Source organism: Erithacus rubecula, assembly GCF_903797595.1.
Source record: "Erithacus rubecula genome assembly, chromosome: 2".
NCBI lineage: Eukaryota > Metazoa > Chordata > Aves > Passeriformes > Muscicapidae > Erithacus > Erithacus rubecula.
In genome coordinates, this window is record NC_136685.1 from 77,173,760 (window position 1) to 77,201,544 (window position 27,785).

At 39.5% G+C, this 27,785-nt stretch overlaps 2 protein-coding genes across 8 annotated transcripts in view; one reads left to right on the plus strand and one right to left on the minus strand.

Annotated features, from left to right (window-relative positions):
• The window catches only part of SPAST (spastin), a 35,482-nt gene extending 18,784 nt beyond the window's left edge, over window positions 1–16,698 (minus strand). Inside the window, exons 1-4 of one of the 4 annotated variants that reach the window (XM_079327529.1) lie at window positions 16,194–16,698; window positions 12,128–12,211; window positions 10,795–10,878; window positions 5,273–5,368 (exon numbers count right to left, since the gene is read on the minus strand). In XM_079327529.1, coding sequence (XP_079183655.1) covers window positions 5,273–5,368; window positions 10,795–10,878; window positions 12,128–12,211; window positions 16,194–16,602 — 673 coding nt within the window. In that variant the 5' untranslated portion in view covers window positions 16,603–16,698. Of the gene's footprint in view, window positions 1–5,272; window positions 5,369–10,794; window positions 10,879–12,127; window positions 12,215–16,193 lie in introns of all 4 variants that reach the window. The other 3 variants (XM_079327528.1, XM_079327531.1, XM_079327530.1) reach the window with 3 other exon arrangements.
• Window positions 16,487–26,420, plus strand: DPY30 (dpy-30 histone methyltransferase complex regulatory subunit). Of its 4 annotated transcripts, XM_079327665.1 has the most exons (6): window positions 20,989–21,008; window positions 21,286–21,404; window positions 21,495–21,568; window positions 21,653–21,700; window positions 22,842–22,984; window positions 26,188–26,420. In XM_079327665.1, the coding sequence occupies exons 3-6, from the start codon at window positions 21,533–21,535 to the stop codon at window positions 26,258–26,260; spliced, it is 300 nt and encodes a 99-aa protein (XP_079183791.1). In that variant the 5' UTR covers window positions 20,989–21,008; window positions 21,286–21,404; window positions 21,495–21,532; the 3' UTR covers window positions 26,261–26,420. The 4 variants fall into 4 exon arrangements, with proteins under 4 accessions (XP_079183794.1, XP_079183793.1, XP_079183791.1 ...); XM_079327668.1 differs by lacking the exons at window positions 20,989–21,008; window positions 21,286–21,404 and adding an exon at window positions 16,487–16,490; XM_079327667.1 differs by lacking the exon at window positions 21,286–21,404 and having other exon boundaries at window positions 20,863–21,008.
• The last annotated feature ends 1,365 nt before the right edge of the window (window positions 26,421–27,785 follow it).

The window sequence follows — 27,785 nt, forward strand, 5'->3', positions numbered from 1 at the left end:
CCTTTAGGAATCTTGAGGTGTAAGTAAATCCTGAATGGACAGAAGCAGCTTACCTTCCTACATTAAAAATTAAGTCTTAAAATATATTTAAACATCACCAGACATTCCACTCACACTACTTATTCACCTTCATGATGAAGTTGAACATCTCAAATTAGGTGACAGATGAACTTGAAATATTGGCCACAGGTCATCAAACTACAAAAAGCCATTCTGATGCAGTGTAAACAAAACAGCACTTGATGTCTATGCTCTCCATATGGAATACATGACATAATAAAGTTCCTTGGCACAGAAAGTGTAACACATCAAATCAGAGATTAAGAGGAAAGAAGGTGATATAGCAAGCAGGTAGGGTGGTCAGGCTGGTTAAAGATTAGAGTATAGCTTTAGATTAGGGGTTTTTTTTGTGGTGGGAATACACTACTGGAAACTGTCTAGTACAGTACTGTTGTCTGCAATTAAATACTATCTTATTTTATATCCTTTTAAAAGGATTAAGGAGTCTTTTGATTAGGTAAGAGAAATAGGGCATCAGAGGTAAGGTAATTCAAAAGAGATACAAGTGTCTTCACCAGGATTGTAGAAACTTGCAACTCAGTTTGACCTGCAAGTCTTAAGGAACAGGCCAAAGAACTCTGATTTTTAAGGAAATTAGTGACTCTATGAAAAATTTTTAACTTACAACACTGCAGTTCAATGATAAATACTCTAAGTAAAAAGCCTTGTAATTTTAAATATTGTGCTTAAAAATCTCAAAGAATATTTCAGTCAAACAGTATAATGGAATGATCAATTAATTACTTCTATGCTGTCAGCCTCTTTAAACATATTACCAGGACCAAATCTCTACACACCCTGCAGGTATCCTTAACAAATCAGTGAAAAAGTTTCTGAAGTAGTTCTTCAGTCACAAATCCACCCCTTTTTAGTGTTACAGAAACTCTGCAGGGGTCACAATAAACAATGCAGATGTATCAATATGCAAAAAACAAGGCAACTTGAAAAATATAATTAAGTATATTTACCTGTAACATGTTTTTTCTTAAAAACAAATGAACAAACCAAAACCAAAACAGGAAAAACCACCAAAACTGGCTACTGACTAAAACACACAAAGCTCCAGAGTGGGATACTTAGTCATTCCTGCACAGGAATTTCCAAGTCAAAAACTCTTTTAGAATTAGGCACACTCAGTAACTTTCAAGTTTAAAAAAAAGTATATTAATCTATTAACACTTCTAGCTACTCAGCACTTTGACTGATCCAATTTAATCAAAAGCTTGCGCTCCATTTGGCTGGGGTTTTTTTAGGCCACCTCAACCTCATTTGCACAGCTGGCTTGAAGTCAATATGGGAAGGCTTCAAAAACCTAAATCAGTTTTTCTCCATGTCCTTTACCCTAACATGCTGCTCAATTATCTCATTCTCCCAGAACTACTCCCACACACTGAGAACAATACACAGATACTGCAGTTTTGAGGGTCATAAAATTGCACAGGTAAGATGTAGTAAGAAGTATTTCAGGAAGCTGGAAACAGAAAGGTGGAAAGAAGTGAAAAGAGACAAGAAACAATTAATACAAATTATGATTTCCTCTAACTCCTCCAGGACTCCAGACTGCTAAGTTTACATGTTTTGTTGTCAGTCCTGGTGAGTAGCACATAAAGAAGGCACTGATGAACACCTCCTGAACGTAGCTGTTTGCTGAATGTCAATTCCAGGGAAGCTTCATTTTATATGGAAATTTTCATTGAAATAACAAAAATGTTATCATTTCATTCAGAATTACAATTTTTTAAAGTTTATCAATTTCTAAAGCATGAGGTATTTAAGTGAACATCATATGTGAGACAGCTCCTACTGTTTCATTATGCAAGACAGATATTTTGCTGTAGCAAATGCAAACCCCTTCAAACACATTTCATACCCATTTTTATTTTTCATCTACTGAAAGACAGGAAATACATAGCAAATTACTTTAATGCCTTCATAATTTCTCCAGTAGCCTTTTGCCAAATGTTTCACTGTTCTGTTTAAAGTAAGGAAGTACCTAAAACATGTTCTCATCACAAAGAGACACCATGGAATTTTTTCAAGTGTGTCTGAAACACTGGACACTTCAACTGTCTACTTCATATATACTCATAGTATACTAACAGATGCTTAATCAGATTGATTTTACTCTCTAATTCTGGACAGAATAATTTACTTTATACCTCCAGGCTAACACTACTGGATTACACAGACATAATAGCTGTCTGGTCCTGAAAGCATCCCTGCAATTTTCATCTGCCATCCAAATACACACACAATATAAATTACAAACAAGCAAGTAGCAAAATTTTGTCTGGAGCTTTCTATGGGTTTAATTGTGATAAGCTGAAGACAAAGGTGCCCAATTTCAGACTCCCTTACAGAGAGAAATGTTAAAACTTATTATGTTATATAGATACTTATTACATTAAACTGGTTTTAAAGATAAAGTACAAATATGTTTGAACAAATCTAAGAGAAGCTTGATTATATTAAATATCTGAAAATGCAAAACAATCTTAGAATTGTGCAGCTGTAGCTCATTTATTTAATATAACAACATCTTTTATATTTCTAAAATGCAAATCCATTATATTTTCTTTTCTGTATTTAAACCAGATTAAAGCACATGTCAATAAACAAGCTTATATGAGTCTCTAACTTCTTAAGCATCCAAAAAGGAAGTTTAAATTCAAATTAACAGCAGCAATTCCAGTACTGCAGAACAATTTCTAGCCTTTAGTTGTGATATCTTAAAAATTATCAAGGAACATTCCTCAGAAATTCCCTACATCTGCCTATTGGTAAGTAAAATAAAGGGACTAAAACAAGTTACTGTACATGGGCTGTGGACACCAAGTTAGAAGAAAAACCCACTAGTCTAAAATTATCTGTAACTTTATGTATGTAGTTTCATTTAAAAAAACCAAAAAAAAAACCCCTTTAAATTGCTGCTTAAAACTTGCAGCAATTACAAGACCGATCATTACTCTTGATCAGCATTCACAATAGCCCCCGAAATTGCAATTCTTCAAAAATTCCATTTATATTTTTCAAATAGGTAGATCCAAGTAAGAAAAGCTGCTTTAACAGAAAACACCAGCAACTAAGAAGGACATGCTGCATGTTTTCACTGGTAGCACAGCTACACAAGCTAGAAATTACAGCTGTTCTCCTTTCTGAACTGACAGAGACACAAAGATCTGCTTTTGTTTTTAAGAGCATAATTTGACAATCTTACTGCTACTTGTTCTTCCACTTGGGGAACTCCTTTGAAAACTTCAGTATTAAAAATAGAACTTTTGCACCATGACAAACATTGCCAGTATATGTCTTCTATTAAAGACAAGCCAGCAACATCTTCCATGTCAAAACTGAGATGAAATGCTAGCTAGCTGCACAGTATTCATGCAGAGGTAATAGAAATGTAATGCTTTCTCTGGCCATCCATCAGGCTGAGATTTACATGTAAAATGGTATACACTGAAATTACTGTAATACTCTAAGTATGGCATGACTCATAAATGAGTTCATAAAACTTAAACTCTGCCTTTGGCAAGACTGGCATAATTCCCTTCCCTATCTTGTTTAAAAAAAAAAAAAGAAAAAAAATAATTCACAATGCAAAGGCAAACAAGCACATTTGAAGGGGAAAATATGGGCAAATGGTTTTACCTCTAATTTAAGACTGCTATAAGAAGAAGCATGATGAATATTAAATTAATATTATTTCCAAGTAAAAGTTTGGGTCAAGACTACTTGTTATTATCCTTTAGACAAGTTATTGATGTCTTGAAAATAAACTTTCAAGAAAATTCTCTAGCTATTCATGTAATTTTGGAAACCACAAATGCTGAAGGGATAGGCAGTCATTTGTGTAAGAATCAAGTAAATTGGTCACGAAGGCTGACACAAATAGAATCTTGAGAGAACAAAGAATCTCAAATCAGTAACACTTTGGGAATATAAAAAATGTCTAACATGCCTGTGAAAATAGAATCACATACAAAATTATGAAGCAAAAACATCTGTAAAGACTTTGGCCTTTAAAGGCAAATACAAGAAAGCAATGTAATTTTAGACCAAATGGGCAAAAAGACTCCTTATGTTAAAACTAGGAATGATTCATAAAATCCTGAATTTTTAACAAGTCCAACCTGATTAGGCAACAGGGCAGGTAATACTTTCCACAGACAGAAAACTAAACTTATGCCAGAGCCCTGTGGCTCAATGCCTCTGAAGTACCTCTACCTTCTCAGGTAGACAACAGCCCTCTTATCTGAAGTAGCCTGCAAACTGATTTCCTAGCTTTCTAAGAAATTCTGTCATCTACTTTGTGTTTTTAAATTATTAGAGCTGTCCATATGAAAATACTGTTTTACATGTATAAAGGAAGAACAGCAGGAGGATGATTAGCAGATTGAAGCATAACCACCTTTTTACCCAGCTTTTAAGGAAAAACTGTATTACTAGTAAGCTCGTATAAAAACACTCCCTCACCCTACACCCCAGAAAGAAAAAGCAAGCACAAGAGCACAGCCACCAGCCATTTAAAAAATCCAGATGCCTGTTAATAGCCTGACTTTCATGGTACTAGATCAGGGATCCCACAGCTGCAGAAGTTCAGTATTTTGGGTAATCCTTGGACTTCCACAACTTTACACCATGTTTATGGACAAAAAAAAAGTTTATTTCTGCTATGTTAGCAAGTTTGGTTCAGTCTTCTGGGAAAGGATTAAAACAATGTTTTTTGAAAAAATGCATGAGCTGCTGTCATTCCCCCTTCATTTCAATTGCATAACACTTTCTTGATGTAAAAACCACCTGAAATTTAAAGTTGCTTAATGCATATTCACAATATCATAAAGGAAGAGCTAAATAATGTAAGCACAACATATAACCTGCATATCCAACACTGGCACTTTCTAAAACAGGTTTGAGGTAGTTACTTGAAGAATATTACATTAGAAATATTTTCTAAAATGTTGCCTTGGTAAACAGATTTGAATTCTAGGATAGTCATTGCAAGAGAAAACTGAATACTACGAAATAAAACAGTGTTGTCAAAGCCGTGGAAAGGATGGAATGTACTTCATACAATGCCTTTAAAAACAGAAATACAAATAACTTTCTTTTAAAGCTAGTGGGGCCAGAATATAGCATTGCATTATTGCCTTGTAATACATCAGGAACTGAGAGACATCCCCTCAGCTGGTGCTGGTGAAACCAAACCCACCTGACTGGAGATGTCCATTGCGGCATGCCAGGTTAGTACTGTCATTATAGACCTCCATTTGCGGCTTGGAAATTTGCAAAACTGCCTGCAGCTTCTCTACACAGTAGAACAGAGGGGGAGGGAGGAAAAAGGACAAAATAAACAAACAAAAACCAAAAATGAACCAAGAAAATTTATGTATGTTGAACACAGAAATGTCAAGTTTGGCTTTGTTATAGTTAAAGATAAAAGGAATATTTCTATCTATTCTACACATTCAGCAAATGTGTAAGAAAATTCTGTTAGTATGAGTACGACTGAAAACAGCATTAAAACTCACCCTTTATGGCTGAGTCAATTACAACAATCTTTCCAGTCTAGTGATTGCAGTTACTTCTCAAAAACAATGTTCAGGATTAACCCAGTTTCATTTAATAAATATTTATGTTGATAACACATTTCTGAAAGTCCTCCTCAAGGTGTTACTTTCAAGCAGGTGTAAGGAGTCCTCACTTCTCCACATAATGAATGTTCCACTTAAGAAGTAACAGCCAGTTAACATTTTATAGGAACCTTCAAACTTCAAGCAGAACATATACATGTTACAGTGATATCTTTTGAATCTCTATTTAGATATTTTTCAATTGCCTTGAAATTAACTCAATAAAGTTGCCATGCAAATTGTGTTCTTCAGGAAGATTAACTTCAGAAACACCTGAATACAATATTTATAAGGCTAAAGGTTAAGGATAAAGAAATTAACTCTGAGAAGTAACAAATAACAGCCAAACCATAAGTCAAAGAGGTGTAAGGCTACAAACACAAAAGTTAAGGAGTACTTGCTCTCTGCAGCCCAGCTACCACTCCCACTTTTCCCACTGCAGTTAAAAACCTCTAGGCCATACTTCTGGGGCCCTTTACTGCCTCTCCAACCTTTATTTCACACACACCCCTCTTATTTTAAAAACCAACCATGGTCTGTAAGGATGCAAGGCATACATAAGGATACAAGTCATTCCCTGCCCTTTTTTTTTCATTCTGCTCTCCCCCACAAGATAATACTGCCAAGAAGCTGAAAGAAAAGAGATGCCAAGTAGAGAAGCAATGTCCTCTGATAATATGAAAGCATATATTGCAAAAGCAGACAAATTCTACTGAAAGTGTACACAATTAAAATCATAAATGACCTGGATGGAAGGAGTGCCATTCAGAGCCTGCAGATGGTACAACCAACAAGCATGAGCACTTCCTCTTCCTTAGGCTTCTTTACCCTTCACAGATCTTTTTCCAATCTTTCTGCTTCATTCCTTTCTTCTTCTTCCTGCTCCTCATCACTCACTGCTTAGCTTTCCTGAATAGTATCTTTACATCTCATAATTAAAGTGATAACTTAATAACATTTAGGTTGAACAAGATGTAGTTTAGAATGAAATCTTGGTAGTCACTGGCAAATACGAAAAGCTAAAGTTCAAGATTCATAAGTGTATACAAGGTTTTACTTCATTTAAATTGAAAGCTTTGAAGAGTCAAACAACAACAAAAAAAATGTCAGTCACACTGGAACAGCCTAGAAGTTACCTTCATTAGCTTTACTTTCCTCTCCAGAAGGGTAAGTAAATTCCTTTTAGTATGACTGACTGCAGAGAGTGTACTACTTTAGTGGACACAGCACTACCAAAGCAAGCAGCAGAATCATCTATTTCCTGCCTAGTGCATGCAACCCAAATGGAAATAACATAGAGAAAGCTTAGGAAGCAAAAGTAGTATTAATAGACTTTTAAGATAGATAATCAGCTGAGTTTTGAAGAGAACATTTCTGAGTTTAACAAAGAAGACTTTCTAGTAAGCGACCACAATAATCAATTGGCTTGTGCAGGAATTCAGGAAATACTACTTGTTTCAACACAATTTGGCATTGGGGTTCTACCACAATAATCAATTCAGGAACTCCAGAGCTCCAGCCAAAGGTAAAAGAAACAACGTAATCCAACTGTTGTCCAGTTTCAATTCACAGTCCTCTCATCACATTACCTATTAACATGGAATTTTAGTATTAAACATAAAATTTCAAAAAGCAAATATATCACCTTTCTTTAAGGACAGTACAGCTATAGGATCCTCTGGATTATCAAAAATAAAATAGATTGAGCTTTTAAATACTATCCCAGGGAATTACAGGATACCATCATCTTCCATTTAAACGCTTTCTCCCTATTTTTCCAGACACTGACAGAATGTTTCCATATTCTCATTCATTATTTTACCTTGATAACACAATGCTGACATAAACTTACCAAACAACACTACAAGCCACTGTCTTACTCAGGCAACACTAGAACTTGAATTCAAGGAAACTAATTTCTACTAAAAAAATACTACCCTGCAGCATAAGCCTGAAGCAAAAAGCTCCATCTCCTTCCTCCAAGAAAATATTGAAGAAATATTCCAAAAGGTGTCCATTGAAGATTCTATCTATACAGGCAGAATAGAGGAATATTAATACTCTCCAAAGTGGATATTGATGACATATATTTGAATTATGTGTCACATACACCCTTCAACTAAAATACACTAAATACACAGGAAGGTACTTGTCATGACAGAAATCTGTACCCCTATAAAAAGCCTCTCCTGTACCCCTATAAAAAGCCTCTCTAAAATGAGAAAACACAGATAGGTAAAACACATTAAGAGCATTAGAACTGAATAGTGCTGCACTGGCCATCTATCTTTAGGAACAACAAGCTTCCAAGTGTATTGATTGTAGAAAACAAATACCCGCCTGTCATTCTAAATACATCAAATTTAATGACTCTAACGTGGGTGATCAGTCATCCAGGAGAGGCCAGGTGAAGACCATGAAAGCAAGGTCAACTAACACACCCTAAGCCATGTCAAAAATGGGGTACCACCACCAAATCAAACTTGAAAGTCCCCTGACAGCCAGCACATCCCAATACTGTCAATGGACTATCCAAGTGATCAAGTCTCCTTGAGGTGACCTGAAACACACCAGCAGTCACTTCAGCTTTCAGACAGTGCCACAGTACAGCTTAAACAGAGTAAGATACATAATTTAGATTCAGGATGAAAACAGGGCTCAGAATAGAAAACCCAACATCCACTGTAGGTAGCTCCATCCTCTTTCAACATTAAAAGACATCACACCCTCACCAGTGGTACCCAGCACCCCCACCAGTGAGGTCGTGCAACACTTAAAAAAATAAAACAACAACAAAAAGACCAACAACACTGAGCACTTTCAATGGACAGCTGTCATCAGCATGATTTAATTTTTGCTATCTATGTACTACCAATGAAACGTGCTTGACTGGAAGGCATTTGAGTTAGGCAGTCTGCAATCACATCTCCATCTAGCAAGCAGGATGAAATATTTGGTATTATTATCTGGTTGGTTTTATCCTTTCAGCTAATGCAATAAAGGACTTGCCTATTCTGACTTAAGAAAGGGAGATATTTCACAAAGCTAGCAGATTACACTCTTAGGAGATCAATTCACACAAAAAATCCCATCATTAAACTATCATAGCTTCAAGAGCCTCATGTTTCATTCAGCTACAAAAGGATCTCTACATCACTCAAAAACTTCCAAATATCTGTTACTGTAAGTAACAGGTTAAAAGTGTGTTTAGAATGGCACATGGAATTCAACTCTAGATTACCTTAAATTTCTCCAAAATCCAAAATGACGTACAAAAACAATATAAAGGTGCTGCCAATACTTCAAAGTTGGATAGATGGCACCAACATATTACTCAAATAGAACCCTAATGATCAAACTTGCAGGGATTTAAAGCCACTGAAATATCTCTCCAAACCACACATTTTGTCTTCCTAAAGGGCCTATGACTTCACTTGCTCCTTTCATATCTGAACTTTGCTTTTAGGTACATTGTATGAAGCACCTCCCCAGTAAAAATTAACAAGAACCCAGGCAGAACAAAATACTAAATTGATAACTTAAAAATAAAAATAAAACATTATTTTACCTCAACTAACCTAATAAACACTATCCTATCTGTTTACCTTTCAATCTGCACTCTGAATGAAGTAAACAAATAGGATGTGATCACACGTTCTGGTAGTAGAGATGAATCTACTTCAGGGTTTTTTTGTGAATTTTACCCTTTGTTTCTTTTCGATCAGACCACAGCAAGTAAGCAACTTATCAACACTTCAAGCACTACTAAAGTAATACAAGCAAGGATGAAGCATTACTCACAAAACACAAACACTATTACTTCAATCTTTGAGGAACAGCAAACTTTTTCTTGAAATTCTCATAACTTGCCATTAGGATATGTGCAACAAGCCATACCTTATCAAAGTTTGCTAGCATGTAACCACTTTCACTCTGCAGTCCCCTAGTTCATATTACCTCTACAAGTCAGCCTGTAACTCTAGTAAGTGGAAAGACTCCATATAGTAAAACTGCAGCAAGAAACACCCATATTAAAGCATAAAAGACAGATGTCTCTTTTACCTCCTATCCCCTTCCGTTTTTTTCAAAACTTACTAAAGACATTAGGAACCCAAGGGAAACAAATGGGGCTCACTTCCTTGGGGATGTCACAACTTCCCTGTGAACCACCAGTTAGGACCACAGAAACACAAAGTCTAAGAGAAAAGAGCCAAAATTTGCCCATCTGCTCTACATGCCCCTAGAAGAATGAGTTAGTAAAACTACACACAAGAGAGGGTAAGATCACACTGAGATATGGAAGTTAAAATCAAGTACATTGGTTAGTGTACCCTTAAAGAGCAATTAAAACAAACAAACAAACAAAAACAACTTATTTTAATTTGACTGAGCTGAAAGCATTTTCAAAGTTTTAAATTTAGAGGAAAGACTACACAGAGCCATGGGTCAGTTGTTTGATGGGAGGATCTTTACTCTGTTAAGACCTTATATACAATACTTAATTATAATAAAGCTTAAGCTATATAACACTATGCTTCTCAAAAAAAAAGTGACCTTACCTTCTAATTTTAAAATAGAACACTACTAGAAAAGAATCAAAAAAATTGGAATTTCACAACCTTATGGTCTACATGATGTTAGATAATTATTATCATCATCATCACTATTACTATTTAACAATAATAAAGAAAATTGTTAATATAAGTGACAGCAAAATCAACAGAATATGAAGTAGTTATACTTATAGGAAGCACACTTGGCACTCACGATCAGCAATATATCATGAATTTCACTACAGTACTAATGAAAAATCCTGAACAAACTCCATCAGGAGTTAATCAAGACTTCCTCATTTTATGAATCAAGTGTGCTATGATATAAAGACTTCTCAGTTACTTTTATACCTGAAAGTGGGTCATGAAATTCCATTTTCAAAATCCATCAACAGCACTTACTCTCAACTAAAAATTAAACTAAAGAGATCCTACAAAGATAATGACTACTTCACTTTAAAAATCTAAGTAATATTTTAGAAGAATGCATTAAATGAAGTTGCACAAATAATTACAAACTTTCTAAAGTCATGAATTGTAACTGGTACCTAAAAGCTGCAACCGATCCTTGGCCATTGCCAAATTTGTCATCATTTTAGACTGGAGACGTCGAGCCCGTTCACACTGATCACCTTACAAAGAAAAATCCATGTTAAAACACAATTCCGTAAATTAACTTTAAGTGCCAAAATAGTGATACCCAGCCTTCCCTCTTCCCACCCCTTATCTATCCCTTCCACTATGGAGTTTCATTACATAACTAATGAAAAAAACCTCTAAAGCTTCCTATTAAATCAAGAATTTAAAGTTAGTTTACACTATCTGCTTTACAGTAGTGCTTATGGAGTGATGGGAACCCAAACACTGCTTTGCATATTACCTAACATTTCATGCTGATCTAGTATGTCCCTTGTCTCTGCATTTCTCTGAACAGAAACCAAATAAAAAAAGATTTTCAAAAAGCTTGAAAAGTGACTGAGAGGCAAGTACAATTTGAGAGAATTCTTTTTGGCAAAATTAACAGACTTAAATTCAGTTGACTGTGTCCCTTTACATTTCAAAACACACAGAATTAACACCACCACTTCCTAAGAAATATTGTCTGTACAAGTCAAGCTCTTTTTTTTTTACTGGGCAATTTATACATGTTCTATCAAAAGCCACTGGACTGCACCCTAAGTAAGATCACATATATTTATATACTTACAGCTGAGAAACAAAATGTAAGTCTGCAAAAACACAGGTTTAGATTTGGGGCAGGTAATTTGGGTTGCTATTATTATAATTATTATTTTGAGGACAGAAATTCTCAGCAAGTCCTTCACTACACCCATACTTCTATGGTACATACCTGCTTCTACTCTAAATATTAAAATGTTTCCACATAGAGAGATGTGGGCTTTCTTCCCTTGTTGGACATGTTCAGTTATTTTGGCCTAAGTTACTCAGAAACACAATGTCAAGCCATTCCAAATTGGGGGGTTTCTTTTTACATTATACTGAAGGGAATATAAAATTCTGCATAAGTGAGAACATGAACTGTCAACTTCAGCAAATCAAATCAAAACTTGGTATTTTGGCACTCCCGTTATATAAGAAATCATGTGTTTTGCTTAACAGTGTTCATGAACTCCTTATGATTTTGCAGAGTCTGAAAATATTTGGAGCAAGATTTGCAAGTGACATAAACCAGAATATTAAGGTGGAACAGAGAAATGGACCAGTGCTCACCTACAGCTAAAATGGGAGTAAGAAAGATCCTTATGAAATAATTCATACAGCAAGCTGCTCCTAGCCCCTACTATGTTTAGTAATATTGATTTCTCACTTCAAAGAAGCCATAAACCAAAATCAGTTCCACAAAACTCAAAACTGGCTTACCTTGACCAATTACTAAGACAGCTATTCCTTTTTCCAGTTCTTCAATTCCTTTCTTATACCATTCAACAGCTTGTTCCTTTTGTCCTGCTTAAAAAGGAAGTGAGCCCATTATTTTCTTGAACGAATTAAAGCTTAGGAATGATTCTATATAATGCTGCATAAAACAAGTAAGAGAGAGGAAGAGAGATTTGAACAAAATCCTGTGATTTAAATAAAGTCTTAAAGGGACACTGTCAACTTTATTAAATACCAAATAAGCTTTTCTATTAATATCAGGTACTACACCAAACTCAAATCACTTTTGCCTGTTTTAAGAAAAATTCTTCATCTGTCTTTCAGAAATAAATCCCCCCTCCCCCGGCCCAATTAAGAAAGATAAAAAAATCTCACCCCCACATACTCACTCCTAACAGGAATGATGAAATTAACAGTTTCTACTTCTGGAACATCAACAAGAGATGTGCCTCTTAATCTTCCAGTGACAGCCAATAATAACATTAACAACAGTCAAAATAACACCAGAAGCACAGAAACTCAAGAAAAAAAGCAACAAGTGTAAGACACTGTGTGAGAGAGATGAGAGACACTTCTTCTCTGGTTAACTCTTGTACAGTGCAGCTCATTAGTCATGAGGGTATTTCTTTGTTTATGCTATTATGAAACTGCTGCATTACAGGTGTGTGCCAGCTTTCACATGAAGCACAAGCAGAGTTAGAGCACACCTCTGCACCAGCCACATGCTGAATGGATATTACAGCAAACACAACCATGAACATGCCTATGCCTGACCTAAGCTATGTGATACCATGACTGCAAGTCAGCCACTTAAGACCTATTAATATCTGCTTCATATTCTCCCTTTCCATAAATACTCTGCATTAAAAATACATTTGCCTGCATATGGAAAAATACTTTTGCAACACAATTATATCACACTAAGTGTGCATTTCACCAGAGCAATATAACAGATTAGGTATCAGAATTTAAAACCTGATCAGCATTAACAAGCTACTATTGGTAAAAAAACCTAAAAATGCCGACCATGAACCTTCAGATATCATTACTCTAGTTTCAGATGACGTTTCACAAACCTATTCCTCAGTGACAGTTACCAGCGGTTGTGCTTCTACACTCAAATCTTTTGATAACTTCAGTCCCAAACCTATTTTCTAGCAAATTTCAGTGTTAGTAAAAATATTTCAGTTTCATTTTTAGAAACCTCTTCAGGGTTTTCCCTTGTTCTTCTTCAGATTAAAAAAAAAAAAAAAAAAAAAAAAAAAATCTCTTAATAGTAACATTTGGCAAGTTTGCCAGTGCAGATAATTTCATCCTTTGCTCTCTGTACCACCACATATCACAGAACACCTGCCTATAGTCATGAACACCACACACTTGGGAAGACATTTCATTACTGCCCTTTCTTCACCAGCCTCATATATCCTGACTGTTAAGGACAAATCTAGATAAATTACATCACCCAAGGTGAATTACTTCAATCCTCTCTTCAGACTTTTTCTTTAAGCATCTTCTGCTCACCACCCACAGAAACAGCTTCAACTGCAGTGTAAATCATAAATCTAATACAGATTATATCTAAATAAAAATCCAGTTTGAGATTATTCCAGCCAACTTTGCAAACAAAGCCTGAATTGCTTTGTTGCTCTTCGGGGCAGCTGCAAACATGCCAAGGTCATCACTAAAATTTCACTTCCAGCTTTTAAATGGAGGAAGTTTTAAAAGCACAATACCACACCGAGCTGTTTGCAAAGGTTGTACTCCAACTGCCCACAGAATGGTTGACTAGTTCTCAGTGATTATGACATTAAAAATACAATAAATGTCACATTCCTTGGAAGTTGCTGATTTGCTATACTGGCTTTATTGACTACATAGCTGCTATTGGCCATATTGAGCAGAAGGGAACTCATTTTCCTCCAACAGCCCCAATAGCACTGTGTTTTGGATTTGTGACTAAAACAGTGGATAACACAGAAACGTTTAGGATATTGCTAAACAGCACAACTTGAAGGTTTTCTTTTTCCCATCTAGATCCCAGTGAGTAGGCTGAGGGTGCATAGGAAGTTGGGAGAGGACACTAGCAGGATGACTGACCCAACAGAATATTCTGCATCATACAGTATAATACTCATCAATAAAAACCTGGGTAGATGAATAACTGGATGGGGGCTCTCTTCCAAGGGAATAATTGCTTAGAAAGATTTCTCACTTTTTTTCCCCCCTCACTTTTGATCCTCCTATGCTCTCCCCAGTCCCACTAAGAAGAGTAAACAAGCAGCTGTGTGGATGCGTAATTGCTTGCAGGGGTCAACACACCACACGGCCTTCTTAGGAAAAGATATTAAGCTTAATTGTGAAAATACCAAAACAAGAATAATTGCCCTACTAATTCAGAAGCATAAAACATTACCAAAAGTGCTGTCTAAATTACTAAAGTATGCATAGCTCCCACAACAGCAAAAATGGCACATAACTAACAGACTATTAGACAATTCAGAATTTCACACTATGTCTAATATACAGTTTTTTCTTTGAAGCTATAAAAAGCTTGTTTACAGATCAGAAAATTTTCAAAGACAGGCAAATATTCTGGTAAAATCAGATAAGCAAATGACAAATCTGTGTATTAAAGGGAGCTCTTTCTCAGTGGAATTACAGTGCAGTTGCAGGACTGTAACAGTTGTGCAACTGCTCATATTAGCAGCAAAGATCATCTTACTAAATGTGTGGCCTGTGCAGCTAATTCATGTATGATCACCCTAAAGGCATCTACAGAGTAAGTCCATGGTTAAAATTGGTATTTAAGGGCTTACCCTCCAAACCACCAGCAGTTAAAGGTCACAACACTGGAACAGGTGCCTGATAAGGCAAGACTTTGCTACTCCTCACAGAGCAATCATCAACACCACCGAAGCTTTCAGCTAGCTCACCTTCTTTCATGCTTTGCTCCTATGACCCTCAGTGCTCTCTCGCTGTACATCTGTGCTGAACTAACCTGGCTGCACATGGTGCAGATTTTTTTCCTCTCCCAGAGCACACCACTGCCACTCCCAAATCATCAACGTGAAGAAGGACACATCCCACGCTTTTATGGGGCTCTCAGCATGTAGCTTCAATTGAAGGCCTACTCCTATATTTTTAATCTCCTCCTCTAAGGATAGAAGTTTTATTACTGCTCAACTGAAAGTTTAGTAAAAAGCATGCTGACCTTTCCAGAGAATTTTAAAAGCCACCACAGCATGCCCCAAGGCCTACCTTTGGCACACTGACAGAATCATGCTTCTGCATTTAGAAAAAATAATTAAACTAAATTCAATATCAAGAGTTTTGTTTGGTTGGGTTTTTTTATTGCTCTACCAAAAAAAAAAAAAAAAAAAAAAAAATTCACTCCTCTGTTTTATTCCATTGAACCCTAAACATCTTCCTTAAGGTCTTCTCATCACACAGCAGTAGATTTATAGAATTTTTAAGAGTATGCGTGTCAAAGAATTTAAGAAAAACATTTTTTAAGAAACTGCCAAAATTCAAGTATTTCTTTCCTTAAAATCACACCACTCAAATGAGTATTCCGAGGGCCAAGTAGCCTGAAGCCTCGCTTCAGCACTCTCATCATTTGTCAGGCAGCGCATTATAGGATGCACCCTTATTATTGTCCTTGGTGCTTTTGTTGTCCGGCTGGCTTGGTGAAGGCTAGTTACAGTCACACACCCGCCCGCAATTTTTAAATCGCCTCACCCAGACCTCCGCGGCAAAAACTCGTAAGTTTTTGGGGAGAAATAGAAACACTTGTCTTGCAAGGGGAACGCGCCCGAGCCGCATCTTTGTGACCCGACCTGGAGGCTGCGGCAGGGACGGACGCGGCCGGGGACCAAAGCACCGCCGCCGCATGCGGGCACAGCACGGCTCAACCCCCGCACGCACCGTCCGCAGCCCGCATTTCTCTCACCAGCGGTTTTTGTTCGCTCTCGGCTGAACGCGGTCTGGGAAGGCACAGGGCCTTCCCGCCCTCCCCCCGCACCCCGAGCGGCCGCGGGCGCTCCCTCCCTACCTGTCTCGTCCTCGTCGATGCGCAGAGCCATGGAGATGCACTCGAAGGCCCGCTTGTGGCACGCCCGCACCGTCTCGGGCGCCCCGCCGGGCTCGGGCGCGTCGCTGGCCCCGGCCCTGCTGCCCTTGGCGGCCATGAGGGCGCCGCGGGAGAGGCGCTCGCAGAGCCAGGCGAAGAGCAGCCCGAGCTGGAAGGCGACGAAGCGGAGCAGGGCGAAGGCGGCGAAGAGCGGGTACGAGAAGTAGTACAGGTTCCGCTTGTGCGGGGACGCCGCCGCCGCCGCCGCCCCCGCCGGCGGCACGGGGGGCGCCGGCCCGGGCGGCGAGAACGGAGAGGCGCCGGCGGTCGGAGGCGCGGAACTGGAGCCGGCTGAGCCCTTCTTCTTCCCTCGGCCGCCCGGAGAATTCATTCACCGCCGTCGCCATAACCCGCTGCCAGGGACTGACAACAACCGGCCATGGCGATGGCGGCGGCGGCGACGCCCCTTTCGGCCGGCCCAGGGGGAGGGACGGGGGGCGGGCTGCGCGCGGCCCCGGCCGGGGGCGGGGAGAGGCGGCGCCGCGCCTGACCCTGTGGAGGGACGGCATGGCGCCCGCAGCGCCGGGGGTGCCGGGCTCCCACGGCCCGAGGGGCCGCCCTCAGCGCTGGGCCGGGAAAGCACGGAATCACAGAATCCATGCGGTGGAGAAAGACCTCTGAGATCATCGACTCTAGCCTCTGGCCGATGTGAAACTGGACCGCAGCACTAACTACCACGTCCGGACTTATTGAACGTCAGGGACGGTGACTGTACCACCTCCTCCGGCAGTCCATCCCAATGTTAAATAACCCTTTCAGTGGAGAAATTCCTCCTAGAGTCTGGTCTGGACCACTGCTGGCACAGCCTGAGGCCATGTCCCCTCGTCCTTTCGCCGGCTGCCCGGGAGAAGAGGCCTCGTGCTCCAGGCTCCTATGGGGAGCTGTGGAGAGCGCACCTCCACGCTGGAAGCACCAGCCGCTCCAGCCCTGGCCAGGCCCTCCAGAGCCGGCCCTGAAACGCACCGAGTGGCCGGGCGATGAATAATTTAACAGGATTAGTTATTGTGTCTGGGGTTGCGAGCCGCCCCCCAGGCACGGTGCAGCGCAGGTTCCCGGCGCCGCTCCGCCTGGAGTCACTGGAGCGGCACACGGGCAGAGCCCGGGGAATTCCCGGCACGGAGAGGCGGGAGCAGCCAGGCTCCGCCGGTGTGCCTGCTCCCGGGAGTGTGCGCCCGTGCTTTGTCTGCTCCGCGGCTCTCTAATGGCAATGACAGCCTGCCTCCTCCCTGCAGCGAGCTAATGGAGGGCACTATGCATTATGGATACAGCGCTCTGGAGGAGAAAAAATAAATCTTTACTCCACTCTCCTTACCAAAAGTTGTCCAAGCCCCCGCCAATTATTTACCCAGCTATAATGTTTATTTGTGTCTTTACCAAACAGATAGATCCTCCAGCTCCCTACTCCTTTGGTTATTTCGAACCTTAAAAATGCTCTGGTACCTTTGGTCCAGCACCCTAGGGGAGGCATCCATACACCAGCATTTCTGTGCCTACTGCTACATTCACCGCTTGAGCAAACACCTCCCTCTCGGCTCCAATCGTCCCCCCGTTGTGGTTGCCTTATCTGTTGGCTGATCCTTTTCGCCGTTGTTTTGCTTTGTTGCACGCTGTGTGTTCTATAAATAAAATACTGAGTGGTACTAGGTTATGTCAGATCATCTGCCTGCTGCACCTCTGAACTGCATGCAGGAGCTGAGACAGTCCCAAAACTGTAGACAGGTAATTCACTGCACAAGCAAGTGGGGTATGTTAATTAAAAGGACATGCCAAACTAAAATCACTACTGTCTGCAATATTTTATTCATTCTTCCAAAATTACTATAAAACTACTGGGTTTTTTTTCTTGTTTGTTCATGCCTCATAAGGTTACTTCCAGTTTTCCCTGGTAACATGTATTTATTTTCTTAAATGACAGAGTGGTTTTCCTTTAATGACAGAACAGTACACAGTATAGTTTTCTTGCTGTATGAAATACAGAATTTTATCATATATAAAATAATATACAAACATAACTATTAATGACCTAGACCATTATTAGTGAACCTATCAGTAATGAAAAAAATGCAGCGATGTACATTAACTATTTTTATTCTCTATTTTGCAAGAAGGATTATGTATTTCTGTTTTGAAAATATTATCAAGTATGTTCCAGCCCACTCATGAGTGGAGAAATTTCTTTTGTATACAGTATAGTATATATGTAGTATATTTCTATATATAGTTTATTTCTTTAGTACATGTCTTTAAAAAAAAATCTCTTGTTTACTGATATAAAAGTTTAACAGATTTTGTAGTACCAAAGAAATTCCAGAAGCTTTAAGTGGTGTTAACAATAAGTAGCATTGTGAAATGTGAAATAAACCTGTAAAAACAGATTATTGGTCTGTTGTCTTTATTATCCCACTACTATCTAAAGTATCATCCCATTCCTGAGCAAAATAGAAAAGCCACCAAAGGAGTAAGTTTATTAACAAGGACAGATTGAGTGACAACATCTCAATCAATCCTGACTAGTCAGTTTATTCCCTTATTTTTACTCTTTAAAAAATTTAGAATGACACCTTTGTGAATCATGTGACTGTATCATGACAACAAAAGAGTGCACCTTTTAGGGGCATAACAACATGTTAAGCCAAAACACCTTCAAAAGCAGAAATCCGTGAGAAATTGTGAAACAGTCTTAATCCTTTTAGTGAAAGCCTACAGAACCAGTTCACTATTGTAGCTATTAAATATTTTAGTGCTCTGCAAGTTGAATTTCCCTACCCTTTTTTATTAAGATCACGCTAGCAGTCATTTGACTTGCCAGTGAACCATTGTAATTAATAATTTGGCAAAAATTCATGTTAGTTTGGGAATAAAAAAAAAAAGGCACAAACCCTTAAACCACATCAGAGCAGTGAGTGGCTTGTGGCTTTCTGCTGGTTAGTGAGATATCCTGGCTCATCAAGGGTTCTGATGAACACCAGCAAGGGGTGGAAGAGGTAAAGCCTTCTTCTCTGGAGTGGGCAACTGTTGACTCTACTCTGAAGATTGAGAACTTGTGAAATACAGGAGATATTTCTGGTGTCTCGGCAAAAGATTTGGTAACCTGAGAAGAGCAGCATTACAGTCATAGGAATCAAAGGTGCAACTACCTTGACACCACGATTCACCATTGCACAAAAAGGCAAGTTGGAAAACCTTTTTTCTTCCCCAACACGACCTCTAAATACAATTTTCTAAAACGTCATTACTAGAACACGATGAAACATTCAGAGAGAGGCTCAAAACTGACTGAAAAGCTTCTACCTCTTCACATTAAGAATTTGTTTGTATTCCTGTTCTAAGTTTCAGTGAAGAAGTCTCAGTGTTTTCACCTCACCTCTTTAGCATCAGGCAAGTTTGGCAGCACTAGGTACTAAAATAGACACAAAGACAGGACACAGTTCTGCTCTAATTCCAAGTTCTTCAGTTGACTATCAAATCTGTGATTGACTGCACTAATTTTTGAGTCTGCTTATCACTGCAGTAACATTGTCAGTTCTGCAAACATTATTTCAAAGTTATTTACGCACTCACCTCATTATTACCACAACCAGATGATCACATCAGAGCAGAACCTATTGAAAAGACAGCATTTTCTGTTATGCCTCCATTTCACTAATTTTTTGGGAGCATCAACTAGATCATTCACGTGCATAGTCATCACTGTAGCAAGAAGACAGAAAAAGAAGTAGACTTATTTTTGTAAAACAAAAAAAGAAAATTTATTTTAAAAAAACCCAAAAAAACACCTCAATAAAAACAAAACACCCCAAAACCTACAGAAATAAAACTACTTCATCAGTTTGGACCTAAACATATTCTTAAGGCATTTTAATTCACTAGCACAAACCACAGTACCAGACAAAGAATTCAGAGAGTCATTAGGGTTGGAAGGATGTCTGGAGATGATCTAGCCCAGCCCCCGGCCAGGGGAGGTGACACAGGAATGCATCCAGGCAGGTTTTGAATCAGATTGTCTCCTCTAGAGAAGGAAACCTCATGACCTCCCTGGGCAGCCTGTGCTCCAGGGCTCTGCCACCTTCAGTGTAAGAAGTTCTTCCCCACATTTAATTCCTAATGAAAAGAAAACAGAGCAGCCGGGCGCAGATGTTCAAACAGCAGTAGGGTGCTACAGAAGCAGCACTCTTCCATTTCCTGACAGCTTTAAGTCGGGACAGGATGGCTGAAGCTGACCCCTAGGGAAAGCTGAGCAGCTGCGATTTTCTTAACAGAGAGACAATTTACGGCCCGCACTCACCTTTATGCAAAACACACTCTGTGCAGCTTAGGGAGGTTATTCCACTAACAAAACCCCGCTTTCAGACCTAAATCAACTTCAGCAATGTTATTTTTCGTGAACTCTTCAGTGACCTCCTCAGACAGCAGGCCGCATTGACCACGAGCACACCTGCATACCCCAGAGCCCCAGGCTGACCGGGCAGCGAACACAGCCCGCCTTTTATTCCCCTCAGGACACCTGGAGCCGGAGCCCCGCCCGCCTCGCGCCGCGCCCCGCCCCGCCCTCCGCGCGCCCGGGGCTGGGTGGGGCCCGCGCAGGCGCAGTGCGCCGGGGGCCGGCCGCGCGACCGCTTCACTGACGTCAAAACAGCTCGCGACAGCGGCCGCGGGTGCTGCGGAGCGGCGCGGGGTGTCTCCCGGATCCAGTGTCCTTCCGATCCCGGCGCGCCGCCCATCCCGGACCCACCGGCGGTGAGAGCCCTGCGGCGGGGCCGCCTCCCCCCGCGGGGGCCGGGGCACGGCCGGGGCGGCGGCCGCACGTGGCCCGCGATTGCGGCGGGCCCCCAGCCCGGCCCTGCCCGAGGGGGCTCTGGGCGCTGCGGCGCGGGGTGGGCGCGGGACGGACGGACGGAGGGAAGGAGGGATCGACGGACGGGGGGAAGGAGGGAAGGAAGGAGGGAAAGGGATCGCTCCGGCTTCCGGGAGGAATGAGTGCTGTGTTTTCTAATCCCCTTACTGCTCTCCTTAGCGGACATAACGCGAAACTTAAAGGCACTTCTGGGTTCTGAGTGCGGGAGAAACCAGTTCAAGTTTGGCGCGGGGGGGAGCACGGAGCAACTCTCTCTGCTTTCTTGCAATTGTGCCTTGGTAACCATTGGTAACCAAGTGATGCAATACCATTTAACTCTCATGGGCTTCAGCTTAGCCTGCTAACCGGTTGTTTTATTGCTTTCCAAGATCTTCCTGTACGTCCATCAAATTTCACTTTTCGAAACATGGAGGGAGAACAGATTATGGAGGGACAGCCACAGGTATTGCAAGAAATGCTTTATGTGATTTATGTTATATGTGTAAAGGGAGCATCTTATCTTTGCTAACTATGTGTTATTTTACAGGTTCCAGAAAATCCTCATTCTGAATACGGCCTCACTGAAAATGTAGAGGTAACAAAGATTTTGTTGCAGTGGAAGTCACTTTTCTGATCAGGAGAAAAAAGATGAATCCTGAGTCTAACTTCAGAAAATGTAATACTATCTGCGGTGCTAAGCAATACTTGTCCCTTGCAGAAATGGCTGTAAATATATTTTCTGTTGTGCTACTTCCATTGTACTAAATGGCACTGAAGTAAATAATGAGTCTTTTAATTAGTTGGGTTTTATTTTTTTAAGTATCTTATAATTATTATCTGTTTTATTACTATATATTATGGCACAAAAAAAGCATCTACATTAAGCTCAACGTGTGCTGGGTATACTGGGACAATCACTTTCTAACTCCATGGCATTTATTTACTCTTCCTACTAAAGAGAAGCCTTCCGTCTCTCTTTGGGATAAGTTGCTATTCTGTGCTAAGCTTTTGCAGAAACTATTCTTAAATCTTCTGAGACTTATCTCTGATAACTGCTTGTCTCTGTGCCTCAGCTTCCATGGTTCCTACAGAACCATAACACATTGGTCCTGTGTCAGTAGATTCATGTACATTACATTTAATATACTTGGCTTACTAGCAGTGAAAGGCTATCACTTTTCAATTACAGTTAATGGCATAAGATGATTCAGCACTTCTTGATCAAAAAGTATCTGGAAGCATTTTGCATATGTTTTCTTTAAAGTTTTCATCCACACTTGGGTAGAGCGCAGTCACAAAGGATTAACTTTAGCAGAGTCCCGTTTATCAGGCTTCACCTGAATTCCTTGTGCTTTTAGCATTTTTTAGAAGCATATGTCTACAGGAGCCATGTAACTGAGACTCTTGTTAGTACTCACTCCTGTCTTAGTGATGTAGAGTCCAAATCAGTGAATGCAAAAGCAGAAATAAAAATTACTGTGATTGGATGTCTTCTCTTGTAGAAAACTTAAACCTTCTAAACAATGTTTCGCCAAAGCATAGGAATTTAACAGAAGGTTCCTTTGGATTAGGTTTTTGTGCAAGGAAAAATGTGCAGTTAAATATTCTTAAACTATGTAAAGAAATTATGGCCATCGAATTGCAGAGATGGGTACTTTTCACACACACTTCAAAGTAGGTGTGGCTGCTATTACCAATGTTCATTCACCATTTTGGTGTGTTTTTTTTTACTTCAGAGGATAGTAGAAAATGAGAAACTAAATGCCGAGAAAGCATCAAAGCAGAAGGTGGATCTTCAGTCATTACCCACGCGTGCCTACTTGGATCAGACAGTTGTACCTATCTTGCTACAGGGACTTGCTGTTCTTGCAAAAGAGAGGTAAGATGCTTCTGTGTTCCTTGTGTTCCTAGGAAAATGTAGTTCTCAAACTTGGGCAGTGCAGCCCCTTTGAGGCCTCACACACTGAATATGGTTTTGCTCTTTGTAAGATTGTCATTGCAACAGGTTTATGAACCTGTGAATTACTGTGATTGACTCTGCAGGGCGTTCTTTATTGAATTCTTTATTGAATTCATGATCTCCCAATGAGATATGCTACTGCAAAAGTTTTAAAGGGAAAAATAGAAGGGGTTTTGTTAATTTTATCACATAATTCACCTTAGAAGCAAGGTAAGAGGATGTTCTAGTTCTGAAGATTTTTGTAGTGTGGAATTATAAAGAGTTCTGCTTAACATTTAAAAGAAGGAAATACTAATCCGGCATGACATGCGTCTTTGACAGAGATTAAAATACTTTCTAAGGGTGAGGCTGAGCCTGCTCTGTCTACACAGTAAAAAGCAGACTAATGGTTTATCCTCTGAGTAAAGATTATGCAGTTGAGATGCCCCACCCCTCTTTACTAGTCAGTGTAGAAAGTATCCTTCAATAACAACCAACAGGTCTTTCTCTTAACAAAACTAATTTCTAGCCTTTTGGTGTATCCTCACTAGTGGCAAATTGTACTGTGTGTAACCATCTCTCAAACTGAAATAATACAATCAAAACCTGGTATAGATGGCCATAATTGATTGCATCATGGCACCTATAGTTAGAAAAAACATCTACAGTTTATGAACTTCAGAAGGAGTTGGGAATTTAAGCTGCAGTGTACAGACAGCTAATTAAGCAAAATGAGGCACCTAGGGAGGTCCACCCATGTGCACACCTGCTGGATGTGCAGATCTTCAGCTGACAACTGTGGGAGTTCTGCTGCAGACTCAATGTAAAACACAGCCCAAGGTTAATACTCCACCCTTACACTCTGGATACTTGTGTGACAGGCAAACTTTTTCCTTCCCTTCCGCATGCCTTGATTTTTTTTTTGGCTTCTGTATGGGCACTCATCACAGGAGTGAAATTGGATCATTGATAGCAGGGGTTGGGGAACATACAGGTTAAAATGTGAATAGTATGAACCTGCCAGGTCAAACTGGCTGTTCAGCTGAGCATAATAAACCCTCAGGAGTAAGAAAGCTGAACTGTCAGCTCTGCTGTGTAATCTACTGCTTAAAATTGAACAGGAAAGTTACTAGTGGATGCTAAGTTCTTTTTCAAAGGAATATTGAAATGTTCAGGGAACACCCCAGTACGTCTGATGATCATGCCTGGAATTCAGTAGAAATTACCATCCAGGATAGTGAGCATATGGATAAATGACATATTTGGGAGGAGGTCAACACAATTTTTGTCAGGTCTTTTAAATGTCTTTGAGTTTATTGAAGGAGTCAGCAAACATACATAAAGAGGAATGCAGATGATGCAGTCTGTCTTTTAAATCTCAAAAACGTTTTTAACATAATTACTCACTAACAGCTTTTAAAGAGAGTTAATTGCTGTTGGTATTAAAGGAAACACCTTTATATGGATGAGGGACTCATGGGAAGGAAGATATGAGATAGAGGGTAGAAGTAAATGTTGGAATTTTCATGGTGAAACAAGCTCAACACTATAATTATGGAAAAGATTACTTATAATGATATGACAAAAGTTGATAATGAGACTTGAGTTGGTAATGAGTTTTACAGAATAGATTAGGGAGTTTTGTGTTTCAGTTTCTGTTTGTGTGTTAAGTTGATAAATTGTAAATAATTGTGCAGGAACTTCATAAAACCGTGAAGACTGCCATGAAAAATTTAAGCTGACAGAAAGTGACATTGAATTCAAGTAAAGACAAAATTGTGGACCTCTGAGGGTAGTGAAAAACACTACTGACAAAATGTTAGATTCTGAACTGAAAGCTACCCTTGTGGAAAATCGTCTTTAAACTGTTACATGTATATGCCAATGGACTGCTTTAATCAAAAATAAATTCTGGATGGTAAGCTTAGAAATTGAAGGGGTAAAATCAACTTTAAAATAAAGGGTAAAAAACAAGCATAATGTCACTCTTTAAATTTGTGAAGTACTTGTATTTTTAGTATTATGTGTAATTCCCCTGTATTCTGGTAGAATGTGAAAAAGTCAGAAGTATGGAATGCTATGTGTATACAGAGTGACTGATTAGATGATAGAGATTAGAAAAGAGACTTCTGTGGACGAACATATTAGGAGCCTGTTAAATCACACAGCACAGAGATGATGGATTGTGATGGAGTGTTTATTATCTCTTGTGATACAGTAATCAAATTAAACAAAACAAATTTTAAACAAACAAAAGGGCTGATCCTGATCAGACAATTCAGCTTTTTTTTTTTTTTTTCTTTTCATTGAGGACATTAACATTTTATCTGTTCTTAAGAGGCAGCTGGTCAAAACTGTAGAGGAATCCATTCAGGACTATTAAGGTGCTAGCTCAGGAATTGGTACAGGCTTGGAAGTCAAAAGGGTGGTCCCGAGAAGTATCTCTGCATGTTTTTGTTGTTGTTTTTGTGCTCTTTATAGGCATATTTGCTCACTGCCAGACCTTTGGTTTGACCTACTGTGGAATAAGTATGTGATTTATTCTGTGGACAGAATCCAGATTAGCAGGATTCACATGGTATAGCTGGAGGAGTTATTAAAAAAAAAAAACAACCAAACTACAGACTAAGGCCAGTGATGAAAAGTGTTTATTATTTACTACTTGCAAGTTACAGCACTTCTCAAACTTGAAGATTTGTTGAGTTCCTTTTATTTGCCAGAAACTGTGAAAACAACTAATACACTGAGATACACAATAACCACTAAAAAAAAATTTAAGGAAAAATCACAGATTCAGTTTCACTTTAAATGGCATAAGTTAAAGAAATGAGCACATGCTGTCATATCCAATGATGTACATACAGTATTTATGCTTACAGACTGTGGTTTTAGGTATGTAATTGTTGTAGCCATTTTGTAACACTGAACTTGCAGTGACTAAGACCTTTTTTTAAAATCTTTCTCATTGGACATACTATGGGAAATTTACAGAGTCACTCTTGATAGCTGATCATCCCTAAACTGGTGCTTAGAAATGTTTGGGAGAAGTTATGTTGCTTTTAAGGGAAGATGATTCGTCCTTCAGCTACCTAATTTCATATAATAAAAAATAACTGCTTTTGATTTACTTTTTTTCTTTGCAGACCACCCAATCCCATTGAATTTCTAGCAGCATATCTTTTAAAAAACAAGTCACAATTTGAGGACCGAAATTAACTCCATAAAAATGAGGACAGTTTGGCTGCTAGACTGAAATGCTCATTTGCCGCTATTTGTTTTCTGCTGTAAAAATCCTTTGGCCACGTTGTTGTCTTTCTTAACTGCACAGTTTGCTTTATCTTTTAAGTTTATTTAATAAAGAAGACTTTACATTTAATTGTTCTCTTGTTTTAAACTAGCTACTAAGAGACTTTCAGAATAAAGTACTGAAACTGCACTAGTGGACAAAAGTCTGAATAAGTCCATGAGGCTCTGAATGCGTGACATAAAGGGGAACAATTTATCACAAGAATCACATGGCTGGTAATGTATGTAACTTAATTGGATTTTATGTACCCTCTAGTGCAACATGCCTAAAGAGAATGCAAACAAATGCAGAACAATTCAAATTTATTTATTTATTAAGTAGAGAACTTGCTTCAGAACACTAGGAAATGGGTTTATTTATAATAAACAGTGAGATCCTGCAGCTGAACAGATCTACAGACAGCATCCAGGATCTCACATAGGTGCATTAATGAGGTTTGCTGTTCAGGATTTCTCACTGATCTTCTATGACTGGATTCAGTGAACTGGATTCAGCTGAAACACAAAATTAATCTGGAAGTGATGTATAGTGTGGGTAGCTAGGCTGAAAAGATAGTACAGGAGGGAATCTTTCCCACTGACTTGCAGCTGTACTGATTACCAAGGAGTGGAAACATCTGTGTCTAGCCAGTCAGTTTGGGGGATATAAAAGGATGGGTTAGGTGGCCACTAGTTACAGGTTGTTGGAGCTGGAGCTTGTGATCTGGGGTGTGCTGTAGTTTGGGATGGAGTCTGCTGGTTGTGCTGTGAGGAGGAAGGGACATGTGGTCTTGCAAGGGACAGACAAGGTAAGAAGAAGCTGTATGAGGGACAGATGGGGTTAGGTGGCTGGGTAAGGGACAAGTTGAGGTTAGCCAGTCATGTAGAAGGAAGAACGAAGAGAGGAGAGAAGGAGTCCTTGCTGTGTGGAAATGCCCAAAAGACAAGGACTCAGTACTGTGTGAAGCTGCCTATAAGAAAAGGAGTCAGAGTTATCTGAGAGGTCTATGAAAGAAGGAGTAACAGTTAAGAAGGCATGTAGAGTTTGCCAGTTAAAGGGCTGGTGGTGATGCCAGCTGTTTATGTCTTGACATATTAACTGCAGCAGTATAGGAGTTCAGTAATTCAGTTCTCTGTACTGCTGCTCTTAGTTGAATTGTCTAAAAACTTGCAGGGACTGAGGTCTTACTGTTAGTAGGAAGGCTCTCATTATTTTACATACATCTTAATATCTTAAAATAGAAACATTGCATTAGTACAGTCTAAGAGCAGTAAGAGTGGGGAGAAAAAATTGAAAGAAGCCTGCAAACCCCAAATCAAGCCTAAAAGCTGTCTTTTGGGAAACGTACCAAAATTTGGAAGATTACTAATTCTATTGCATTGTGGTGAACAGGGTCTCCAGCAAACAGTGACACTGAAAGGATTTTAACAGTGTTTTGACTGTCTGGAATGAGTA

Coding starts and splice junctions, on each gene's coding strand:
- DPY30 (XM_079327668.1), top strand. CDS start 21,533: ATGGAGGGAGAACAGATTATGGAGGGACAGCCACAG. Junction 21,569..21,652: donor TTATGGAGGGACAGCCACAG/GTATTGCAAGAA, acceptor GTTATTTTACAG/GTTCCAGAAAATCCTCATTC. Junction 22,985..26,187: donor GCTGTTCTTGCAAAAGAGAG/GTAAGATGCTTC, acceptor TTTTCTTTGCAG/ACCACCCAATCCCATTGAAT.